General features: G+C 48.9%; 1 protein-coding gene across 1 annotated transcript in view; it reads left to right on the top strand.

Moving 5' to 3' along the window:
* LOC112238935 (leucine-rich repeat-containing G-protein coupled receptor 6) overlaps positions 1 to 19,693 on the top strand; it is a 77,717-nt gene extending 58,024 nt beyond the window's left edge. Inside the window, 7 exon segments of the mRNA XM_042299867.1 lie at positions 146 to 271; positions 9,341 to 9,495; positions 10,981 to 11,061; positions 18,319 to 18,439; positions 18,441 to 18,778; positions 18,781 to 18,821; positions 18,824 to 19,693. Coding sequence (XP_042155801.1) covers positions 146 to 271; positions 9,341 to 9,495; positions 10,981 to 11,061; positions 18,319 to 18,439; positions 18,441 to 18,778; positions 18,781 to 18,821; positions 18,824 to 19,522 — 1,561 coding nt within the window. The 3' untranslated portion in view covers positions 19,523 to 19,693.
* Positions 19,694 to 21,953: the final 2,260 nt, after the last annotated feature.

The raw sequence follows: 21,953 nt of genomic DNA, 5'->3' as shown, positions 1-21,953 counted from the left end.
TTATGGGGGTCATAAACCCCTCAGGCCAACGTCATGACACATGACACTTACAAACATGTAAGGAGCACAGAACATGTTTGTGGATTTCACAGTAAGTGTTTTCATAATCATTTTAAACATGACTGAATTCCCCCTCCTTGTACAGGGACCTGAGTGAGAACAGTCTTACATCACTTCCTGTGGGTGGTCTGGGGGGACTGACCCATCTGAAGCTGAAAGGAAACATGGAGCTCTATGAAGACTTCAGCCCTGAACTCTTCACCCGCATGAGGTATGACCGCTGACCCCAAACCTCTGACCCCTAACTCTTCCCACGGATAAGGTATGATGACCCTAACTCTAACCCCTGACCTCTGACACTCAGCCCTGAACACTTCCCACACAGACCCACAAGGAATCCGCGCACGCATAATTCCGACGGAAATCCGCAACAGAACGCATAGGATTTTAAAGCTAAAAATAAACTGCCAACTGATAGCAAAGTTAAATAAATTGTACTTGTTGTTGAAGTTACCTTTTCCTCTGTTTTCATTTATGTTTTTGAATCACCGAAAAGTGTAGCCAGTGGTGTAGCCCACTCTCACCATCAAAGCCCCTCCCCTGTGTGGGTGACAGCTACTCTAGCCAGTGGTGTAGCCCACTCTCACCATCAAAGCCCCTCCCCTGTGTGGGTGACAGCTACTCTAGCCAGTGGTATAGCCCCTCTCACCATCAAAGCCCCTCCCTGTGTGAGTGACAGCTACTCTAGCCAGTGGTGTAGCCCTCTCCCTCCCCTGTGTGAGTGACAGCTACTCTAGCCAGTGGTGTAGCCCACTCTCACCATCAAAGCCCCTCCCCTGTGTGAGTGACAGCTACTCTAGCCAGTGGTGTAGCCCACTCTCACCATCAAAGCCCCTCCTCACCATCAAAGCCACTCTCACCATCAAAGCCCCTCCCCTGTGTGGGTGACAGCTACTCTAGCCAGTGGTGTAGCCCACTCTCCCCACCTTTTAGATTAACTAACTTCTTAGTAATGACTCGGGACGTCGGTTTTGATACGAAAGCTTCTTTTAGTAAGAATACTTGTTTATGTTACATTTAACAATTGTTTTGGTACAGAGCAATGCAGATAAGATGCTGTCAGAAAGTCAGCCACAATCCCCAGCACCTGCACATAATTGGCGCGTTATCACTCATTCCTCTCGCAAGGCATTCTGGGACTTGCAGTCAAAAAGCGTAATTCAACACAACCCAATACAATTACATATGCAAATAAATCTAAAGAAATAACTTTAGATATAGCTCAAAGAATAAACTTAAACATTAACTCAAACACATTAAAGTTACACCACACCAAAGCCCCTCCCCTGTGTGAGTGAAGCCAGTAGCCCACTCTCCCCCCAAAGCCCCTCCCCTGTGTGAGTGACAGCTACTCTAGCCAGTGGTGTAGCCCACTCTCCTCACCAAAGCCCCTCCCCTGTGTGAGTGACAGCTACTCTAGCCAGTGGTGTAGCCCACTCTCCTCACCAAAGCCCCTCCCCTGTGTGAGTGACAGCTACTCTAGCCAGTGGTGTAGCCCACTCTCCTCACCAAAGCCCCTCCTCTGTGTGAGTGACAGCTCCAGGGTGCAGACAGCTCTGGAAGATGTGCTCTCCATCCTACTCTAGCCAGGGGGTGAATGACCCATTGTAACAGATCTGTCTGGAAGATGTGCTCTCTCTCCATCCTACTCTAGCCAGTGGGTGAATGACCCGTTGTAACAGATCTGACTTTCTTGGAATAAGGAAACTTTACCACTGCGGCCCAAGCTGTCATTTCCTGTCTCGACAACAATGGGGTTGACTTTAACAATGTGTGGAACCTCGAAGAAGGTGTTCTGTCAGGCTCCCCAGCGTCATCGGAGCATTCATGCTGGGTAATGGCCATTCTCCTGTGAGGCCTGTGTACTCTGTGCAGACCAGGTGCGGCTCCTGAATACGTGCAGTGAAGTTCCTGGCCGAGCACATGGATGTGCTCCCCGAATTCACTACGACCTTCCCAGAAACAGCCAAGTATGTCCAGGACCTTTGTGAGCTGCTGAGGGAACAAACACCCTGCTGAAGGCCCAGACAGTGTTCATTGTGGAACATAGTGTGGAGATCGTGGCTAACCTGACAAGGCTGGATGACACCTCTGTGCCAACAGCCCACCACATCGCCTGCAAGCTGGAGGACTTGAGAGTGCAGTTTGAGTATGGCAGAACAGCTGGAGCTAACGACTGGCGCCCTCGTTCAATGGAGCTGCTGGGGCAGCTTCCCAGCCAGAGGAAGACAGGTTCTCCTGCATTGTTGTTCCAGTCTGCCGCATGCGCCATCAAGCTGTGCTGGAGAAGGACCCCTGTCCTTCACCTGGTTACTAGATCCAGCCCGGGTGGTAGGACCAAGAAAGGACACGAAGGACTATGTCCATGCCATCCCTGCTCTGAGCCAGGTGTCTGCAGAGGAGTGGCACAGATACATGGGCATCGACAAGGCAGACGCTGTGGAAGTCAGTAGACTGGTAGGCAGCTAGTCAGGCTGTTATATGTTCCTCCCCACTACCTCAGTGGACTGGTAGGCAGCTAGTCAGGCTGTTATATGTTCCTCCCCACTACCTCAGTGGACTGGTAGACAGCTAGTCAGGCTGTTATATGTTCCTCCCCACTACCTCAGTGGACTGGTAGACAGCTAGTCAGGCTGTTATATGTTCCTCCCCACTACCTCAGTGGACTGGTAGGCAGCTAGTCAGGCTGTTATATGTTCCTCCCCACTACCTCAGTGGACTGGTAGACAGCTAGTCAGGCTGTTATATGTTCCTCCCCACTACCTCAGTGGACTAGACAGCTAGTCAGGACAGCAGTGGACTGTCAGGACAGGAAGCTACCTCAGTGGACTGGTAGACAGCTAGTCATGACAGGAAGCTACCTCAGTGGACTGGTAGACAGCTAGTCAGGACAGGAAGCTACCTCAGTGGACTGGTAGACAGCTAGTCAGGCTGTTATTAATTACTGAAATAAGGAATTACTGCTTCCTACAAGACCACAAAACGTGTAAGCTACATTTCAACCTGTCTTTGAAAAGCCAGTCAGGTAAAAAGGGGTGTGTCTTAATTAAAGGGGCAGTGTTGTATTTTGAGAAAAGGCTTGACTATGCAAATAAGCCAATAGTCAGAGAGGCAGTCTACATTATCTAATTGTCTGTATGGTAATAATAATGAATTTGATTTTGTTAAGGGGGTCTCACATCATACAACACAATACACTGCAATTTATAGTCACCTATTTGGCCCACGGTGTTAACCTCATAGAGGCTACTGTAGGCCTGGACACCACATAGAGGCTACTGTAGGCCTGAACACCACATAGAGTCTACTGTATGCCTGAACACCACATAGAGGCTACTGTAGGCCTGAACACCTCATAGATGCTACTGTAGGCCTGAACACCTCATAGATGCTATTGTAGGCCTGAACACCACATAGAGGCTACTGTAGGCCTGAACACCACATAGAGGCTACTGTAGGCCTGAACACCACATAGAGGCTACAGGGTTGATAGGTTGATAACCGCAGGGTTATACAACATATATACAAACTCTGTTTGGGTTTGTGCATGAGGTAAGAGGATCTTAACCCTAAGCCCTAACCTCTGAGCTGTGTGAGGACTTCAGCCTTTAACAATTCCCGAGGATGAAGTTTTAGTCTTTAAACCTTGTTTGCTTCTTGAGGTAAGAGGACCAGCCTCACGGTTTTAATCTATCAACCTCGTCTGCTTCTTGAGGTAAGAGGACCAGCCTCACGGTTTTAATCTATCAACCTCGTCTGCTTCTTGAGGTAAGAGGACCAGTCTCACGGTTTTAATCTATCAACCTCGTCTGCTTCTTGAGGTAAGAGGACCAGCATCATGGTTTTAGTCTTGAGTTAAGAGGACCAGCATCATGGTTTTAGTCTATCAACCTTGTCTGCTTCTTGAGGTAAGAGGACCAGCATCATTGGTTTTAGTCTTGAGGTAAGAGGACCAGCCTCAAGTTTTTAATCTTGACGTAAGAGGACCAGCATCGTGGTTTTAACCTTGACGTAAGAGGACCAGCCTCATGGTTTTAGTCTTGAGGTAAGAGGACCAGCATCATGGTTTTAGTCTATCAACCTCGTCTGCTTCTTGAGGTAAGAGGACCAGCATCAATGTTTTAGTCTTGAGGTAAGATGCCCAGCATTATGGTTTTAGTCTTGAGGTAAGAGGCCCAGCATCATGGTTTAAGTCTTGAGGTAAGAGGACCAGCCTCATGGTTTTAGTCTTGAGGTAAGACGACCAGGCTCATGGTTTTAGTCTTGAGGTAAGACGACCAGGCTCATGGTTTTAGTCTTGAGGTAAGACGACCAGCCTCATGGTTTTAGTCTTGAGGTAAGAGGACCAGCCTCATGGTTTTAGTCTTGAGGTAAGAGGACCAGCCTCATGGTTTTAGTCTTGAGGTAAGACGACCAGGCTCATGGTTTTAGTCTTGAGGTAAGAGGACCAGCCTCATGGTTCTAGTCTTGAGGTAAGAGGACCAGCATCATGGTTTTAGTCTATCAACCTCGTCTGCTTCTTGAGGTAAGAGGACCAGCATCAATGTTTTAGTCTTGAGGTAAGATGCCCAGCATTATGGTTTTAGTCTTGAGGTAAGAGGCCCAGCATCATGGTTTAAGTCTTGAGGTAAGAGGACCAGCCTCATGGTTTTAGTCTTGAGGTAAGACGACCAGGCTCATGGTTTTAGTCTTGAGGTAAGACGACCAGCCTCATGGTTTTAGTCTTGAGGTAAGAGGACCAGCCTCATGGTTTTAGTCTTGAGGTAAGAGGACCAGCCTCATGGTTTTAGTCTTGAGGTAAGACGACCAGGCTCATGGTTTTAGTCTTGAGGTAAGAGGACCAGCCTCATGGTTCTAGTCTTGAGGTAAGAGGACCAGCATCATGGTTTTAGTCTATCAACCTCGTTTGTTTCAGCCGTCTCAGCAACCACCTGTAGTAATCGTCAGAAGAACACTCCCACCGTCCAACTCTTAAACTATTCCAAACCATCTCCTGTCCCAGCCACCAACAGAACCTGAAGTGTTCTGACCCAGCCACCAATATAACCTGAGGTGTTCTGACACAGCCACCAACAGAACCTCAGGACTCCTGACCCAGCCACCAACAGAACCTCAGGTCTCCTGACCCAGCCACCAACAGAACCTCAGTTCTCCTGACCCAGCCACCAACAGAACCTCTGGTGTTCTGACCCAGCCACCAATAGAATCTGAGGTGTTCTGAACCAGCCACCAATAGAATCTGAGGTGTTCTGACCCAGCCACCAATAGAACCTGAGGTGTTCTGACCTCACCAATAGAACCTCTGGTGTTCTGAACCAGCCACCAATAGAACCTGAGGTGTTCTGACCTCACCAATAGAACCTCAGGTGTTCTGACCCAGCCACCAATAGGAATTCAGGTGTTCTGAACCAGCCACCAATAGAATCTGAGGTGTTCTGACCCAGCCACCAATAGAACCTCAGGTGTTCTGACCCAGCCACCAATAGAACCTCAGGTGTTCTGACCCAGCCACCAATAGAACCTCAGGTGTTCTGACCCAGCCACCAATAGAACCTCAGGTGTTCTGACCCAGCCACCAATAGAACCTCAGGTGTTCTGACCCAGCCACCAATAGAACCTCAGGTGTTCTGACCCAGCCACCAATAGAACCTCAGGTGTTCTGACCCAGCCACCAATAGAACCTCAGGTGTTCTGACCCAGCCACCAATAGAATCTGAGGTGTTCTGACCCAGCCACCAATAGAACCTCAGGTGTTCTGACCCAGCCACCAATAGAACCTCAGGTGTTCTGACCCAGCCACCAATAGGACCTCAGGTGTTCTGACCCAGCCACCAATAGGACCTCAGGTGTTCTGACCCAGCCACCAATAGAACCTCAGGTGTTCTGACCCAGCCACCAATAGGACCTCAGGTGTTCTGACCCAGCCACCAATAGAACCTCAGGTGTTCTGACCCAGCCACCAATAGGACCTCAGGTGTTCTGACCCAGCCACCAATAGAACCTCAGGTGTTCTGACCCAGCCACCAATAGGACCTCAGGTGTTCTGACCCAGCCACCAATAGGACCTCAGGTGTTCTGACCCAGCCACCAATAGGACCTCAGGTGTTCTGACCCAGCCACCAATAGGACCTCAGGTGTTCTGACCCAGCCACCAATAGGACCTCAGGTGTTCTGACCCAGCCACCAATAGAACCTCAGGTGTTCTGACCCAGCCACCAATAGGACCTCAGGTGTTCTGACCCAGCCACCAATAGGACCTCAGGTGTTCTGACCCAGCCACCAATAGGACCTCAGGTGTTCTGACCCAGCCACCAATAGGACCTCAGGTGTTCTGACCCAGCCACCAATAGGACCTCAGGTGTTCTGACCCAGCCACCAATAGGACTTCAGGTGTTCTGACCCAGCCACCAATAGAACCTCAGGTGTTCTGACCCAGCCACCAATAGGACCTCAGGTGTTCTGACCCAGCCACCAATAGGACCTCAGGTGTTCTGACCCAGCCACCAATAGGACCTCAGGTGTTCTGACCCAGCCACCAATAGGACCTCAGGTGTTCTGACCCAGCCACCAATAGGACCTCAGGTGTTCTGACCCAGCCACCAATAGGACCTCAGGTGTTCTGACCCAGCCACCAATAGGACCTCAGGTGTTCTGACCCAGCCACCAATAGGACCTCAGGTGTTCTGACCCAGCCACCAATAGAACCTCAGGTGTTCTGACCCAGCCACCAATAGAACCTCAGGTGTTCTGACCCAGCCACCAATAGGACCTCAGGTGTTCTGACCCAGCCACCAATAGGACCTCAGGTGTTCTGACCCAGCCACCAATAGAACCTCAGGTGTTCTGACCCAGCCACCAATAGAACCTCAGGTGTTCTGACCCAGCCACCAATAGGACCTCAGGTGTTCTGACCCAGCCACCAATAGGACCTCAGGTGTTCTGACCCAGCCACCAATAGAACCTCAGGTGTTCTGACCCAGCCACCAATAGGACCTCAGGTGTTCTGACCCAGCCACCAATAGGACTTCAGGTGTTCTGACCCAGCCACCAATAGGACTTCAGGTGTTCTGACCCAGCCACCAATAGGACCTCAGGTGTTCTGACCCAGCCACCAATACAACTTCAGGTGTTCTGACCCAGCCACCAATAGGACCTCAGGTGTTCTGACCCAGCCACCAATAGGACCTCAGGTGTTCTGACCCAGCCACCAATAGAACTTCAGGTGTTCTGACCCAGCCACCAATAGGACCTCAGGTGTTCTGACCCAGCCACCAATAGGACCTCAGGTGTTCTGACCCAGCCACCAATAGGACCTCAGGTGTTCTGACCCAGCCACCAATAGGACTTCAGGTGTTCTGACCCAGCCACCAATAGGACTTCAGGTGTTCTGACCCAGCCACCAATAGGACCTCAGGTGTTCTGACCCAGCCACCAATAGAACCTCAGGTGTTCTGACCCAGCCACCAATAGAACCTCAGGTGTTCTGACCCAGCCACCAATAGGACTTCAGGTGTTCTGACCCAGCCACCAATAGAACCTCAGGTGTTCTGACCCAGCCACCAATAGGACCTCAGGTGTTCTGACCCAGCCACCAATAGGACCTCAGGTGTTCTGACCCAGCCACCAATAGGACCTCAGGTGTTCTGACCCAGCCACCAATAGGACCTCAGGTGTTCTGTCTGTCATGTAAACATGTCAGTCTCTATATTCAACATCAACAACACCTTGGAGCACTCCTGTATCTCCCCATCCCTCCCTCTATCTCCCCATCCCTCCCTCTATCTCTCTATCCCTCTCTCTATCTCTCTATCCCTCCCTCTATCCCTCCATCCCTCCCTCTATCACTCCATCCCTCCCTCTATCTCTCTATCCCTCCCTCTATCTCTCTATCCCTCCTCTATCACTCCATCCCTCCCTCTATCTCTCTATCCTCCCTCTATCCCTCCATCCCTCCCCTCTATCTCTCTATCCCTCCTCTATCTCCTATCCCTCCCTCTATCCCTCCATCCCTCCCTCTATCTCTCTATCCCTCCCTCTATCCCTCCATCCCTCCCTCTATCTCTCTATCCCTCCCTCTATCCCTCCATCCCTCCCTCTATCACTCTATCCCTCCCTCTATCCCTCCATCCCTCCCTCTATCCCTCTATCCCTCCTCATCCTCTATCCCTCCCATCCCTCCATCCCTCCCTCTATCTCTCTATCCCTCCCTCTATCACTCTATCCCTCCCTCTATCTCTCTATCCCTCCCTCTATCCCTCCATCCCTCCCTCTATCACTCCATCCCTCCCTCTATCTCTCTATCCCTCCCTCTATCCCTCCATCCCTCCTCTATCTCTCTATCCTCCCTCTATCTCTCTATCCCTCCCTCTATCCCTCCATCCCTCCCTCATCTCTCTATCCCTCCCTCTATCCCTCCATCCCTCCCTCTATCTCTCTATCCCTCCTCTATCCTCCATCCCTCCCTCTATCCCTCCTCTATCCCTCCATCCCTCCCTCTATCCTCTATCCCTCCTCTATCACTCTATCCCTCCCTCTATCCCTCCATCCCTCCTCTATCTCTCTATCCCTCCTCTATCACTCTATCCCTCCTCATCTCTATCCCTCCCTCTATCCCTCCATCCCTCCTCTATCACTCCATCCCTCCCTCTATCTCTCTATCCCTCCCTCTATCCCTCCATCCCTCCCTCTATCACTCCATCCCTCCCCTATCTCTATCCCTCCCTCTATCTCTCTATCCCTCCCTCTATCTCTCTATCCCTCCCTCTATCCCTCCATCCCTCCCTCTATCACTCCATGCCTCCCTCCATCCCTCCCTTTAAACTATGGTGAGCTCCCTGCAGGAGGTTCATCACGCTAACAAGAACCAGCATGCTACTGATCAAAGAAATTCTCAGATGTTTCTGACTCTGAAAATAACCTCTCTTCCCATTTCTCTCTCTTCTCATCTCTCTCTCTCTTCCCATCTCTCTCTCCCTCCATCTCTCTCTCTCTCTCCATCCATCTCTCTCTCTCTCCTCCATCTCTCTCTCTCTCTCCTCTCTCTCCATCTTCTCTATCTCCCATCTCTCTCTCCTTCCCATCTCTCTCTCTCTCTTCCCATCTCTCTCTCTTCTTCCCATCTCTCTCTCTCTTCATCTCTCTCTTCCCATCTCATTTCTCTCTCTTCCCATCTCTCTCTCTTCCCATCTCTCTCTCTCACTTCCCATCCATCTTCTCTTCCCATCTCTCTCTCTCACTTCCCATCTTTCTCTCTCACTTCCCATCTTTCTCTCTCTCTCAGGGTGGTAGAGATGCCGTATGCGTACCAGTGCTGTGTCTATGGGTCATGTGACAGCTATAAGCCCATCAGCCAACCGGAGACTGAGCAGAGCAGTGAGGAGGAGGAGCTAGACCAGAGGACCGTAGCCCTATACCCCATCCACACCGACACACTCTGTAAGAACCCATGCACACAGCGCACACACAACATACTGTAAGAACGCACACACACACAGCGCACACACACAGCGCACGCAGACACACAGAATGCACACACACACAGCAAAAGTACAAACACACTGTAGAAGCACACACACACACACACACACACAGCACACACACACACAGCGCACGTACACACACTGTAAGACACACACACACACAGCGCACCACACTGTAAGAACGCACACACACCACCACACACACACACACAGCGCACGTACACACACTGTAAGAACGCACACACACACACAGCACACATACTGTAAGAACACACACACACACTGGGTTTCAGGGTCAGGGCAGGGTAACAGGCTAATGTTCTGTCTGTGAGTCTGGAACAGATGCTGTTTCTAACATGTCAGAGCCCTACTTAATCATAGATACCTGGCACAGCAGCACACACTCTCCATTCTCTTATTTATAGACTTCATTACCTTATCTATAGACCATTACCTTATCTATTCATTTCATTATCTTATCTATCGAGTTCTTTCTCTAATCTAGACTACATTACCTTATCTATAGACCATTACCTTATCTATCGACTTCATTACCTTATCTAAAGACCATTACCTTATCTGTTGACTCCATTAGCTTATCTATCGACTTCTTTCTCTTATCTATAGACTACATTGCCTTATCTATAGAATCCGTTATCTTATCTATAGACTCCATTCTCTTATCTATAGACTCCATGACCTTATCTATAGAATGCATTATCTTACCTATTGACTTCATTATCTTATATATAGACTTCTTTCTCATATCTATAGTTCCATTATCTTATATATAGACTCCATTATCTTATCTATAGACTCCATTCTCTTGTATATAGACACCATTATGATATCTATAGACTACATTATCTTATAAATAGACTCCATTATCTTATACATTGACTCAGTATCTATTCTATAAAGTCCATTATCGTAGCTATAAACTTCATTACATTATATATAGACTCCATTATTGTATTGATATACCCCTTTATCTTATCTATGGACTCCATTATCTTACCTGCAGACTCCATTATCTTATCCATAGACTTCATTATCTTATACATAGACTTCATTCTGTTGTCTATAGACTTGCTTATATTTTCGATAGATTTCATTATCTTATCTATAGACACCAATTATCTAAAATATACCCCATTACCATATATACACACTTCATTATCTTATTGATTTACCCCATTATCTTATCTGTAGACTTAATTATCTAAACTAAAGACTTCATTATGTTATCTATAGACTTCATTATCGTATCTATAGACACCATTATCTTATAGATACTCCATTATCGTATCCGTTATCATAACTATAGACATCATTATCTTATACGTACTCCATTATCGTATCTATAGATGTCATTATCGTATCTATAGACACTCCATTATCTTATCCATTATCTAACTTGACAGTTCTGTTGTTTATTCAGATGACCCAGACCTGGAGGATCTCCAGATGGAGATACAGGAATCTAAACTACAGACTAACATCCAGTGCTCACCTGTACCAGGTACACACCTAATACACCTGTACCAGGTACACACACCTAATATACCTGTACCAGGTACACACACCTAATACACCTGTACCAGGTACACACACCTAATACACCTGTACCAGGTACACACACCTAATACACCTGTACCAGGTACACACTGTACCAGGTACATAACACCTGTACCAGGTACACACACCTAATACACCTGTACCAGGTACACACACCTAATACACCTGTACCAGGTACACACACCTAATACACCTGTACCAGGTACACACCACACCTACACACATACACCTGTACCAGGTACACACACCTAATATACCTGTACCAGGTACACACACCTAATACACCTGTACCAGGTACACACACCTAATACACCTGTACCAGGTACACACACCTAATACACCTGTACCAGGTACACACACCTAATACACCTGTACCAGGTACACACACCTAATACACCTGTACCAGGTACACACACCTAATATACCTGTACCAGGTACACACACCTAATACACCTGTACCAGGTACACACACCTAATATACCTGTACCAGGTACACACACCTAATATACCTGTACCAGGTACACACACCTAATATACCTGTACCAGGTACACACACCTAATACACCTGTACCAGGTACACACACCTAATACACCTGTACCAGGTACACACACCTAATACACCATGTACCAGGTACACACCTAATACACCTGTACCAGGTACACACACCTAATACACCTGTACCAGGTACACACACCTAATATACCTGTACCAGGTACACACACCTAATACACCTGTACCAGGTACACACACCTAATACACCTGTACCAGGTACACACCTAATACACCTGTACCAGGTACACACACCTAATAAACCTGTACCAGGTACACACACCTAATACACCTGTACCAGGTACACACCTAATACACCTGTACCAGGTACACACACCTAATACACCTGTACCAGGTACACACCTAATACACCTGTACCAGGTACACACACCTAATACACCTGTACCAGGTACACACACCTAATACACCTGTACCAGGTACACACACCTAATATACCTGTACCAGGTACACACACCTAATACACCTGTACCAGGTACACACACCTAATATACCTGTACCAGGTACACACACCTAATACACCTGTACCAGGTACACACCTAATACACCTGTACCAGGTACACACACCTAATACACCTGTACCAGGTACACACACCTAATATACATGTACCAGGTACACACGCCTAATATACCTGTACCAGGTACACACACCTAATATACCTGTACCAGGTACACACACCTAATACACCTGTACCAGGTACACACACCTAATATACCTGTACCAGGTACACACACCTAATATACCTGTACCAGGTACACACACCTAATACACCTGTACCAGGTATACACACCTAATATACCTGTACCAGGTACACACACCTAATACACCTGTACCAGGTACACACACCTAATACACCTGTACCAGGTACACACACCTAATACACCTGTACCAGGTACACACACCTAATATACCTGTACCAGGTACACACACCTAATATACCTGTACCAGATACACACACCTAATATACCTGTACCAGGTACACACACCTAATATACCTGTACCAGGTACACACACCTAATACACCTGTACCAGGTACACACACCTAATATACCTGTACCAGGTACACACACCTAATATACCTGTACCAGGTACACACACCTAATACACCTGTACCAGGTACACACACCTAATATACCTGTACCAGGTAAACACACCTAATATACATGTACCAGGTACACACGCCTCTGTTTAATACACCTGTACCAGGTACACACACCTAATATACCTGTACCAGGTACACACACCTAATACACCTGTACCAGGTACACACACCTAATACACCTGTACCAGGTACACACACCTAATATACCTGTACCAGGTACACACACACTGTTTAATATACCTGTACCAGGTACACACACCTAATACACCTGTACCAGGTATACACACCTAATATACCTGTACCAGGTACACACACCTAATACACCTGTACCAGGTACACACACCTAATACACCTGTACCAGGTACACACACCTAATACACCTGTACCAGGTACACACACCTAATATACCTGTACCAGGTAGACACACCTGTTTATACCTGTACCAGATACACACACCTAATACACCTGTACCAGGTAGACACCACCTAATACACCTGTACCAGGTACACACACCTAATACACCTGTACCAGGTACACACACCTAATACACATGTACCAGGTACACACGCCTAATATACCTGTACCAGGTACACACACCTAATATACCTGTACCAGGTACACACACCTAATACACCTGTACCAGGTACACACACACTAATAATACCTGTACCAGGTACACACACCTAATATACCTGTACCAGGTACACACACACTAATACACCTGTACCAGGTACACACACCTAATACACCTGTACCAGGTACACACCTAATACACCTGTACCAGGTACACACACCTAATACACCTGTACCAGGTACACACACCTCTGTTTAATACACCTGTACCAGGTACACACACCTAATACACCTGTACCAGGTACACACACCTAATATACCTGTACCAGGTACACACACCTAATACACCTGTACCAGGTACACACCTAATACACCTGTACCAGGTACACTCACCTAATACACCTGTACCAGGTACACACACCTAATATACCTGTACCAGGTACACACACCACTGTTTAATACTCCTGTACCAGGTACACACACCTAATATACCTGTACCAGGTACACACACCACTGTTTAATACACCTGTACCAGGTACACACACCACTGTTTAATACACCTGTACCAGGTACACACACCTAATATACCTGTACCAGGTAGACACACCACTGTTTAATACACCTGTACCAGGTACACACCTAATACACCTGTACCAGGTACACACACCTAATACACCTGTACCAGGTACACACACCTAATATACCTGTACCAGGTACACACACCACTGTTTAATACTCCTGTACCAGGTACACACACCTAATACACCTGTACCAGGTACACACCTAATACACCTGTCACAGGTACACACACATAATACACCTGTACCAGGTACACACCTAATACACCTGTACCAGGTACACACACCTAATACACCTGTACCAGGTACACACACCTAATACACCTGTACCAGGTACACACACCTAATATACCTGTACCAGCTACACACACCACTGTTTAATACTCCTGTACCAGGTACACACACCTAATACTCCTGTACCAGGTACACACACCTCTGTTTAATACTCCTGTACCAGGTACACACACCTAATACACCTGTACCAGGTACACACACCACTGTTTACACCTGTACCAGGTACACACACCTAATATACCTGTACCAGGTACACACACCACTGTTTAATACTCCTGTACCAGGTACACACACCACTGTTTAATACACCTGTACCAGGTACACACTCCTAATACACCTGTACCAGGTACACACCTCTGTTTAATACACCTGTACCAGATACACACACCACTGTTTAATACTCCTGTACCAGGTACACACACCTCTGTTTAATACTCCTGTACCAGGTACACACACCTAATACACCTGTACCAGGTACACACACCTCTGTTTAATACTCCTGTACCAGGTACACACATCTAATACTCCTGTACCAGGTACACACACCACTGTTTAATAATCCTGTACCAGGTACACACACCTCTGTTTAATACTCCTGTACCAGGTACACACACCTAATACACCTGTACCAGGTACACACACCACTGTTTAATACTCCTGTACCAGGTACACACACCTCTGTTTAATACACCTGTACCAGATACACACACCTCTGTTTAATACACCTGTACCAGGTACACACACCTCTGTTTAATACACCTGTACCAGGTACACACACCTCTGTTTAATACTCCTGTACCAGGTACACACACCTAATACACCTGTACAAGGTAGACATACCACTGTTTAATATTCCTGTACCAGGTACACACACCACTGTTTAATATACCTGTACCAGGTACACACACACCACTGTTTAATACACCTGTACCAGGTACACACACCTCTGTTTAATACACCTGTACCAGGTACACACACCACTGTTTAATAATCCTGTACCAGGTACACACACCTCTGTTTAATACACCTGTACCAGGTACACACACCACTGTTTAATACACCTGTACCAGGTACACACACCACTGTTTAATACACCTGTACCAGGTACACACACCTCTGTTTAATACACCTGTACCAGGTACACACACCACTGTTTAATAATCCTGTACCAGGTACACACACCTCTGTTTAATACACCTGTACCAGGTACACACACCACTGTTAAATACACCTGTACCAGGTACACACACACCACTGTTTAATACACCTGTACCAGTGGAAGCCACACACCACTGTTTAACACAGCCTGTACCAGGACACACACCTAATACACCTGTACCAGGTAGACACACCACTGTTTAATACTCCTGTACCAGGTACACACACCACTGTTTAATAATCCTGTACCAGGTACACACACCACTGTTTAATACACCTGTATCAGGTACACACACCACTGTTTAATACACCTGTATCAGGTACACACACCACTGTTTAATACACCTGTACCAGGTACACACACCACTGTTTAATGGAGCACACCTGTACCAGGTGAACACCTCTGTTTAATCAGGAACACCTGTATCAGGTACAGCACACCACTGTTTAATACACCTGTACCAGGTGGCACACACCACTGTTTAATACACCTGTATCAGGTACACACACCTAATCCAACCTGTACCAGGTAGACACACCACTGTTTAATACTCCTGTATCAGGTACACACACCACTGTTTAATACACCTGTACCAGGTACACACACCTCTGTTTAATACACCTGTACCAGGTACACACACCACTGTTTAATACACCTGTACCAGGTACACACACCTAATACACCTGTATCAGGTACACACACCTAATACACCTGTACCAGGTAGACACACCACTGTTTAATACTCCTGTATCAGGTACACACACCACTGTTTAATACACCTGTATCAGGTACACACACCTAATACACCTGTACCAGGTACACACACCTAATACACCTGTACCAGGTAGACACACCACTGTTTAATACTCCTGTATCAGATTACACACACCACTGTTTAATACACCTGTAGTGATACACACACCTCAATGACCTGTATCAGATTACACACACCTAATACACCTGTACCAGGTAGACACACCACTGTTTAATACTCCTGTATCAGGTACACACACCACTGTTTAATACACCTGTACCAGGTACACACACCTCTGTTTAATACACCTGTACCAGGTACACACACCACTGTTTAATACACCTGTACCAGGGACACACACCTCTGTTTAATACACCTGGGAGAAATTTCCCAAATACAGGTATACCAGGCTTGTAGCATCATACCTGTTAGCAGTTGATGTTGTTCTTTAATAACACAGACCCCAAAGCAAATCAGGGGGAGGAAAATAGGTTAATTCAAAGAGAACAAATCATGCTTGGAGGTAGATGTTCATGCTCCCCTGTCCTCAGTGATTCTCTCTCTAGTGATTCTCTGTCCAGTGATTCTCTCTCCTCAGTGATTCTCTCCTCAGTGATTCTCTCTCCAGTGATTCTCTCCTCAGTGATTCTCTCTCCAGTGATTCTCTCCTCAGTGATTCTCTCTCCAGGGATTCTCTCCTCAGTGATTCTCTCTCCAGTGATTCTCTCCAGTGATTCTCTCCTCAGTGATTCTCTCCTCAGTGATTCTCTCTCCAGTGATTCTCTCCTCAGTGATTCTCTCCAGGGATTCTCTCCTCAGTGATTCTCTCCAGTGATTCTCTCTCCAGTGATTCTCTCCAGTGATTCTCTCCTCAGTGATTCTCTCTCCTGTGATTCTCTCTAGGGATTCTCTCCTGTGATTCTCTCTCCAGTTATTCTCTCCTGTGATTCTCTCTAGGGATTCTCTCCTGTGATTCTCTCTCCAGTTATTCTCTCCTGTGATTCTCTCTAGGGATTCTCTCCTGTGATTCTCTCTCCTGTGATTCTCTCTCCTGTGATTCTCTCTCCTGTGATTATCTCTCCAGTGATTCTCTCTCCAGTGATTCTCTCTCCAGTGATTCTCTCTCCTGTGATTCTCTCTCCTGTGATTATCTCTCCTGTGATTATCTCTCCTGTGATTATCTCTCCAGTAATTCTCTCTCCAGTGATTCTCTCTCCAGTGATTCACTCTCCAGTGATTCTCTCTCCTGTGATTCTCTCTCCTGTGATTATCTCTCCTGTGATTATTCTCTCCAGTGATTCTCTCTCCAGTGATTCTCTCTCCTGTGATTCTCTCTCCTGTGATTATCTCTCCTGTGATTATCTCTCCAGTAATTCTCTCTCCAGTGATTCACTCCAGTAATTCTCTCTCCAGTGATTCACTCCAGTAATTCTCTCTCCAGTTATTCTCTCCACAGAACAAAGTGACAGGATCTAGTTTTAAACCCAGCCCTAGCCTGTGGTTGACCAATTAGAATTCCTTGCAATAAAACTGGGCCAATGGCCAAATAACAAGTAACCTATTTCAGAAGACAAATTCCTCCCATGTCTCTGATCCATGGCTCATTAATTCCCTTTTCCAGAAAAAAAACACTTTCCATTGATCGTTGGGACTCTATTGACTTGTAGTCCTCTGCGTTGTGTATTTATCTTTATATCCTTGCAGACCCTAGAAGACTCCAGGCTGTAGTCACTGCTAAAGGTGCTTCAACAAAGTACTGAGTAAAGAGTCTGAATACTTATGGAAATGTGACATTTTAGTTCTTTATTTGAAATACATATCATTTCTAAAAACCTGTTTTGGTTTTGTCATTACGGGGTATTGTGATGTCCTTATGAGGTATTGTGATGTCCTTATGGGGTATTGTGATGTCATTATGGGGTATTGTGATGTCCTTATGAGGTATTGTGATGTCATTATGGGGTATTGTGATGTCATTATGGGGTATTGTGATGTCATTATGGGGTATTGTGATGTCATTATGGGGTATTGTGTGTAGATTGATGAGGGGAAAAACTATTGACATTTTTTTTTGAATAAGACTGTAACCTAAATGTGGAAAAAGTCAAGAGGTCTGAATACTTTCCTAATGCACTGTATATTGTTAAAAGTATGTCTGTCTCGCCCGCCTAGGTCCGTTCCGGCCATGTGACTCCCTGCTAGGCAGCTGGTTGGTCCGTGTGGGTCTGTGGTGCGTCTCCATCGTGTCTCTACTTGGGAACTCTCTCTTGCTGCTGTCGCTCTTCGGTTCGGCGGGCTATCTCCCCGCTGCGGTTCACCACCGCCTGCATGGCCGCTGCCAACCTCCTCACTGGCGTATGCACATGCACGCTCGCCCTCGTGGACGCCCTCACGCTGGGAGAATTTGGACGCCACGGCGCCCGCTGGGAGTCGGGTCCCGGTTGCCAGGTGACGGGGTGGGTGTGGGTGTTTGCGTCCGAGGCAAGCGTGCTGCTGTTGACCCTGGCAGCCGTGCAGTGTGGCATGACGTGCGCACGGGCCTACGGAAAGGCGCCCTCACACGGGAGCGTCCGTACGTGCGCATTCTTCTGCCTCACCGTCTCTCTCACCCTGGCATCCCTCCCTCTGGTCAATGTGGGGAGTACGGTTCCACCCCTCTCTGCCTGCCCTCCCCTTGCATCCCCCCTCCTCCCATCCACCCTCCTCTCTAGGCTTCCCTCTCTCTCTGATCATGATGAATACACTGTGTCTGCTGATAGTGACAGTCTCCTACATCCGTCTGTACTGGGAGCTGCTGAGAGGAGAGTGCGAGGGGCTGTGGGACTACAGCATGATTAAACACATCACCTGGTTGATCTTCATCAACGGTCTCCTCTACATCCCAGTGGCCTTCCTGTCTCTCTGCTCCCTGCTGGGGCTGCTTTCTCTGGGGGAGGAGGTGCTGAAGTCTATTCTGCTCCTTCTACAACCCCTCCCCTCCTGCCTCAACCCACTCCTCTTCCTCCTATTCACCCGAGACCACACCCACTTCTTGTTCTGGCCACATCCCAAGGCACGCCCCCAGTTATACCGGGACTGCACGCTTGAAGACTCGCTGGTCTCTGTGGACACAGAGAAGAGCTTGTGTTCTGATTTGTCGACGCAGGTGTCACTCGCCGAGGCTGACGCCCTCTACGGTGGAAGCCCCGCCCTCCAACCCCGGATGGATCCAATCAGATTATCCCACTGCTCTTCTTCCTCCTCCTCGGTTCCTCTGATCCCGTGTCAGACACCTTCCCCCAGCCTGAGAGAAAGAGAGATGGAAAGAGATATGGAGAGGGAAAGAAAGAGGGAGAGGGAAAGAGAGAGGGAAAGAGATATGGAGGTAGAGTGGTAAGGTATGAATCACTAAACTACAATGGGACACAATCTCAGTCGTCAAGCACCGCTGGCTGGGACCCTACGAGACATTATAAACCAACACATTCCCTACTGCCTCCCTCCTCTCTCCTTCCCTCCCTCTCTCTCTCTCCTTCCCTCCCTCTCTCTCTCTCTCTCTCCTTCCCTCCCTCTCTCCCTCTCTCTCTCCTTCCCTCCCTCTCTCTCTCTCCTTCCCTCCCTCTCTCTCTCTCTCCTTCCCTCCCTCTCTCTCCTTCCCTCCCTCCTCTCTCCTTCCCTCCCTCCCTCTCTCCTTCCCTCCCTCCCTCCTCTCTCCTTCCCTCCCTCCCTCCTCTCTCCTTCCCTCCCTCCCTCCTCTCTCCTTCCCTCCCTCCTCTCTCCTTCCCTCCCTCTCTCTCTCCATCCCTCCCTCCCTCCTCCCTCTCCTTCCCTCCCTCTCTCTCTCTCTCCATCCCTCTCTCTCCTTCCCTCCCTCTCTCCTTCCCTCCCTCCTCTCTCCTTCCCTCCCCCTCTCTCTCCTCCCCTCCCTCTCTCTCCTTCCCTCCCCTCTCTCTCCTTCCCTCCCTCTCTCTCCTTCCCTCCCTCTCTCTCTCCTTCCCTCCCTCTCTCTCCTTCCCTCCCTCTCTCTCTCCTTCCCTCCCTCTCTCTCCTTCCCTCTCTCTCTCTCCTTCCCTCCCTCCTCTCTCCTTCCCTCCCTCTCTCTCCTCCCCCCCTCTCTCCTTCCCTCCCTCTCTCTCCTTCCCTCCTCCTTCCCTCCTCTCTCTCCTTCCCTCCCTATCTCTCCTGCCTCCTTCCCTCCCTCTCTCTCTCCATCCCTCTCGCTTCTTCCCACCCTCCTCTCTCCTTCCCTCCCTCCTTCCCTCCCTCTCTCTCCTCCCTCCCTCTCTCTCCATCCCTCTCTCTCCTTCCCGCCCTCCTCTCTCCTTCCTGCCCTCCTCCCCTCCCTCCTCTCTCCTTCCCTCCCTCTGCTTCCCTCCCTCCTCTCTCCTTCCCGCCCTCTCTCCTTCCCTCCCCTCCTCTCTCCTTCCCTCCCTCCTCTCTCCTCCTTCCTCTCCTTCCCTCCTTCCTTCCCTCCTTCCCTCCCTCCTCTCTCCTTCCATCCCTCCTCTCTCCTTCCATCCCTCCTCTCTCCTTCCATCCCTCCTCTCTCCTCCATCCCCATCCTCTCCTTCCATCCTTCCTTCCCTCCTCTCCTTCCCTCCCCTCTCCTTCCATCCCCTCTCTCTCTCCTTCCCTCCCTCCTTCCATCCCTCTCTCTCCTTCCCTCCCTCTCTCTCCTTCCATCCCTCTCTCTCCTTCCCTCCCTCTCTCTCCTTCCCTCCCTCCTCTCTCCTTCCCTCCCTCTCTCTCCTCCCCGCCCTCTCTCCTTCCCTCCCTCCTCTCTCCCTCTCTCTCCTTCCCTCCCTCTCTCTCCTTCCCTCCCCTCTCTCTCCTTCCCTCCCTCTCTCTCTCCTTCCCTCTCTCTCTCTCCTCCCTCCCTCTCTCTCCTCCCCGCCCTCCCTCCTCTCTCCCTCCTTCCCTCCCTCCCTCTCTCTCCTTCCCTCCCCTCTCTCTCCTTCCCTCCCTATCTCTCCTGCCCTCCCTATCTCTCCTGCCTCCTTCCCTCCCTCTCTCTCTCCATCCCTCTCGCTTCTTCCCACCCTCCTCTCTCCTTCCCTCCCTCCTTCCCTCCCCTCTCTCTCTCTCCTTCCCTCCCTCTCTCTCCTCCCTCCTTCCCTCCCCTCTCTCCATCCCCTCTCTCCTTCCCGCCCTCCTCTCTCCTTCCTGCCCTCCTCCCCTCCCTCCTCTCTCCTTCCCTCCCTCCTCCCCCCTCCCTCCTCTCTCCTTCCATCCCTCTGCTTCCCTCCCTCCTCTCTCCTTCCCGCCCTCTCTCCTTCCCTCCCTCCTCTCTCCTTCCCTCCCTCCTCTCTCCTTCCTTCCTCTCCTTCCCTCCCTCCTCTCTCCTTCCATCCCTCCTCTCTCCTTCCATCCCTCCTCTCTCCTTCCATCCCTCTCTCTCTCCTTCCATCCCTCTCTCCTTCCCTATCCTCTCCTTCCCTCCCCTCTCCTTCCATCCCTCTCTCTCTCTCCTTCCCTCCCTCCCTCCTTCCATCCCTCTCTCTCCTTCCATCCCTCTCTCCTTCCCTCTCCTTCCCTCCCTCCTCTCTCCTTCCTTCCCTCCCTCCTCTCTCCCTCCCTCCTCTCTCTCCTCCTCTCTCCCTCCTCCCCTCCCTCTCTCTCCTCCCTCCTTCCCTCCCTCTCTCTCCATCCCTCTCTCTCCTTCCCGCCCTCCTCTCTCCTTCCTGCCCTCCTTCCCTCCTGTATAAAGCCTACAACTACTAGCAGGGTGACCAGACTGGTCTTGGGTACTGTATAAAACCAACAACTACTAGCAGGGTGACCAGACTGGTCTTGGGTACTGTATAAAACCAACAACTACTAGCAGGGTG

The sequence above is a fragment of the Oncorhynchus tshawytscha genome, linkage group LG16, assembly GCF_018296145.1.
Source record: "Oncorhynchus tshawytscha isolate Ot180627B linkage group LG16, Otsh_v2.0, whole genome shotgun sequence".
NCBI lineage: Eukaryota > Metazoa > Chordata > Actinopteri > Salmoniformes > Salmonidae > Oncorhynchus > Oncorhynchus tshawytscha.
The sequence above is the reverse complement of the archived record's forward strand: the minus strand, read 5'-3'. Positions and strand labels throughout refer to the sequence as shown.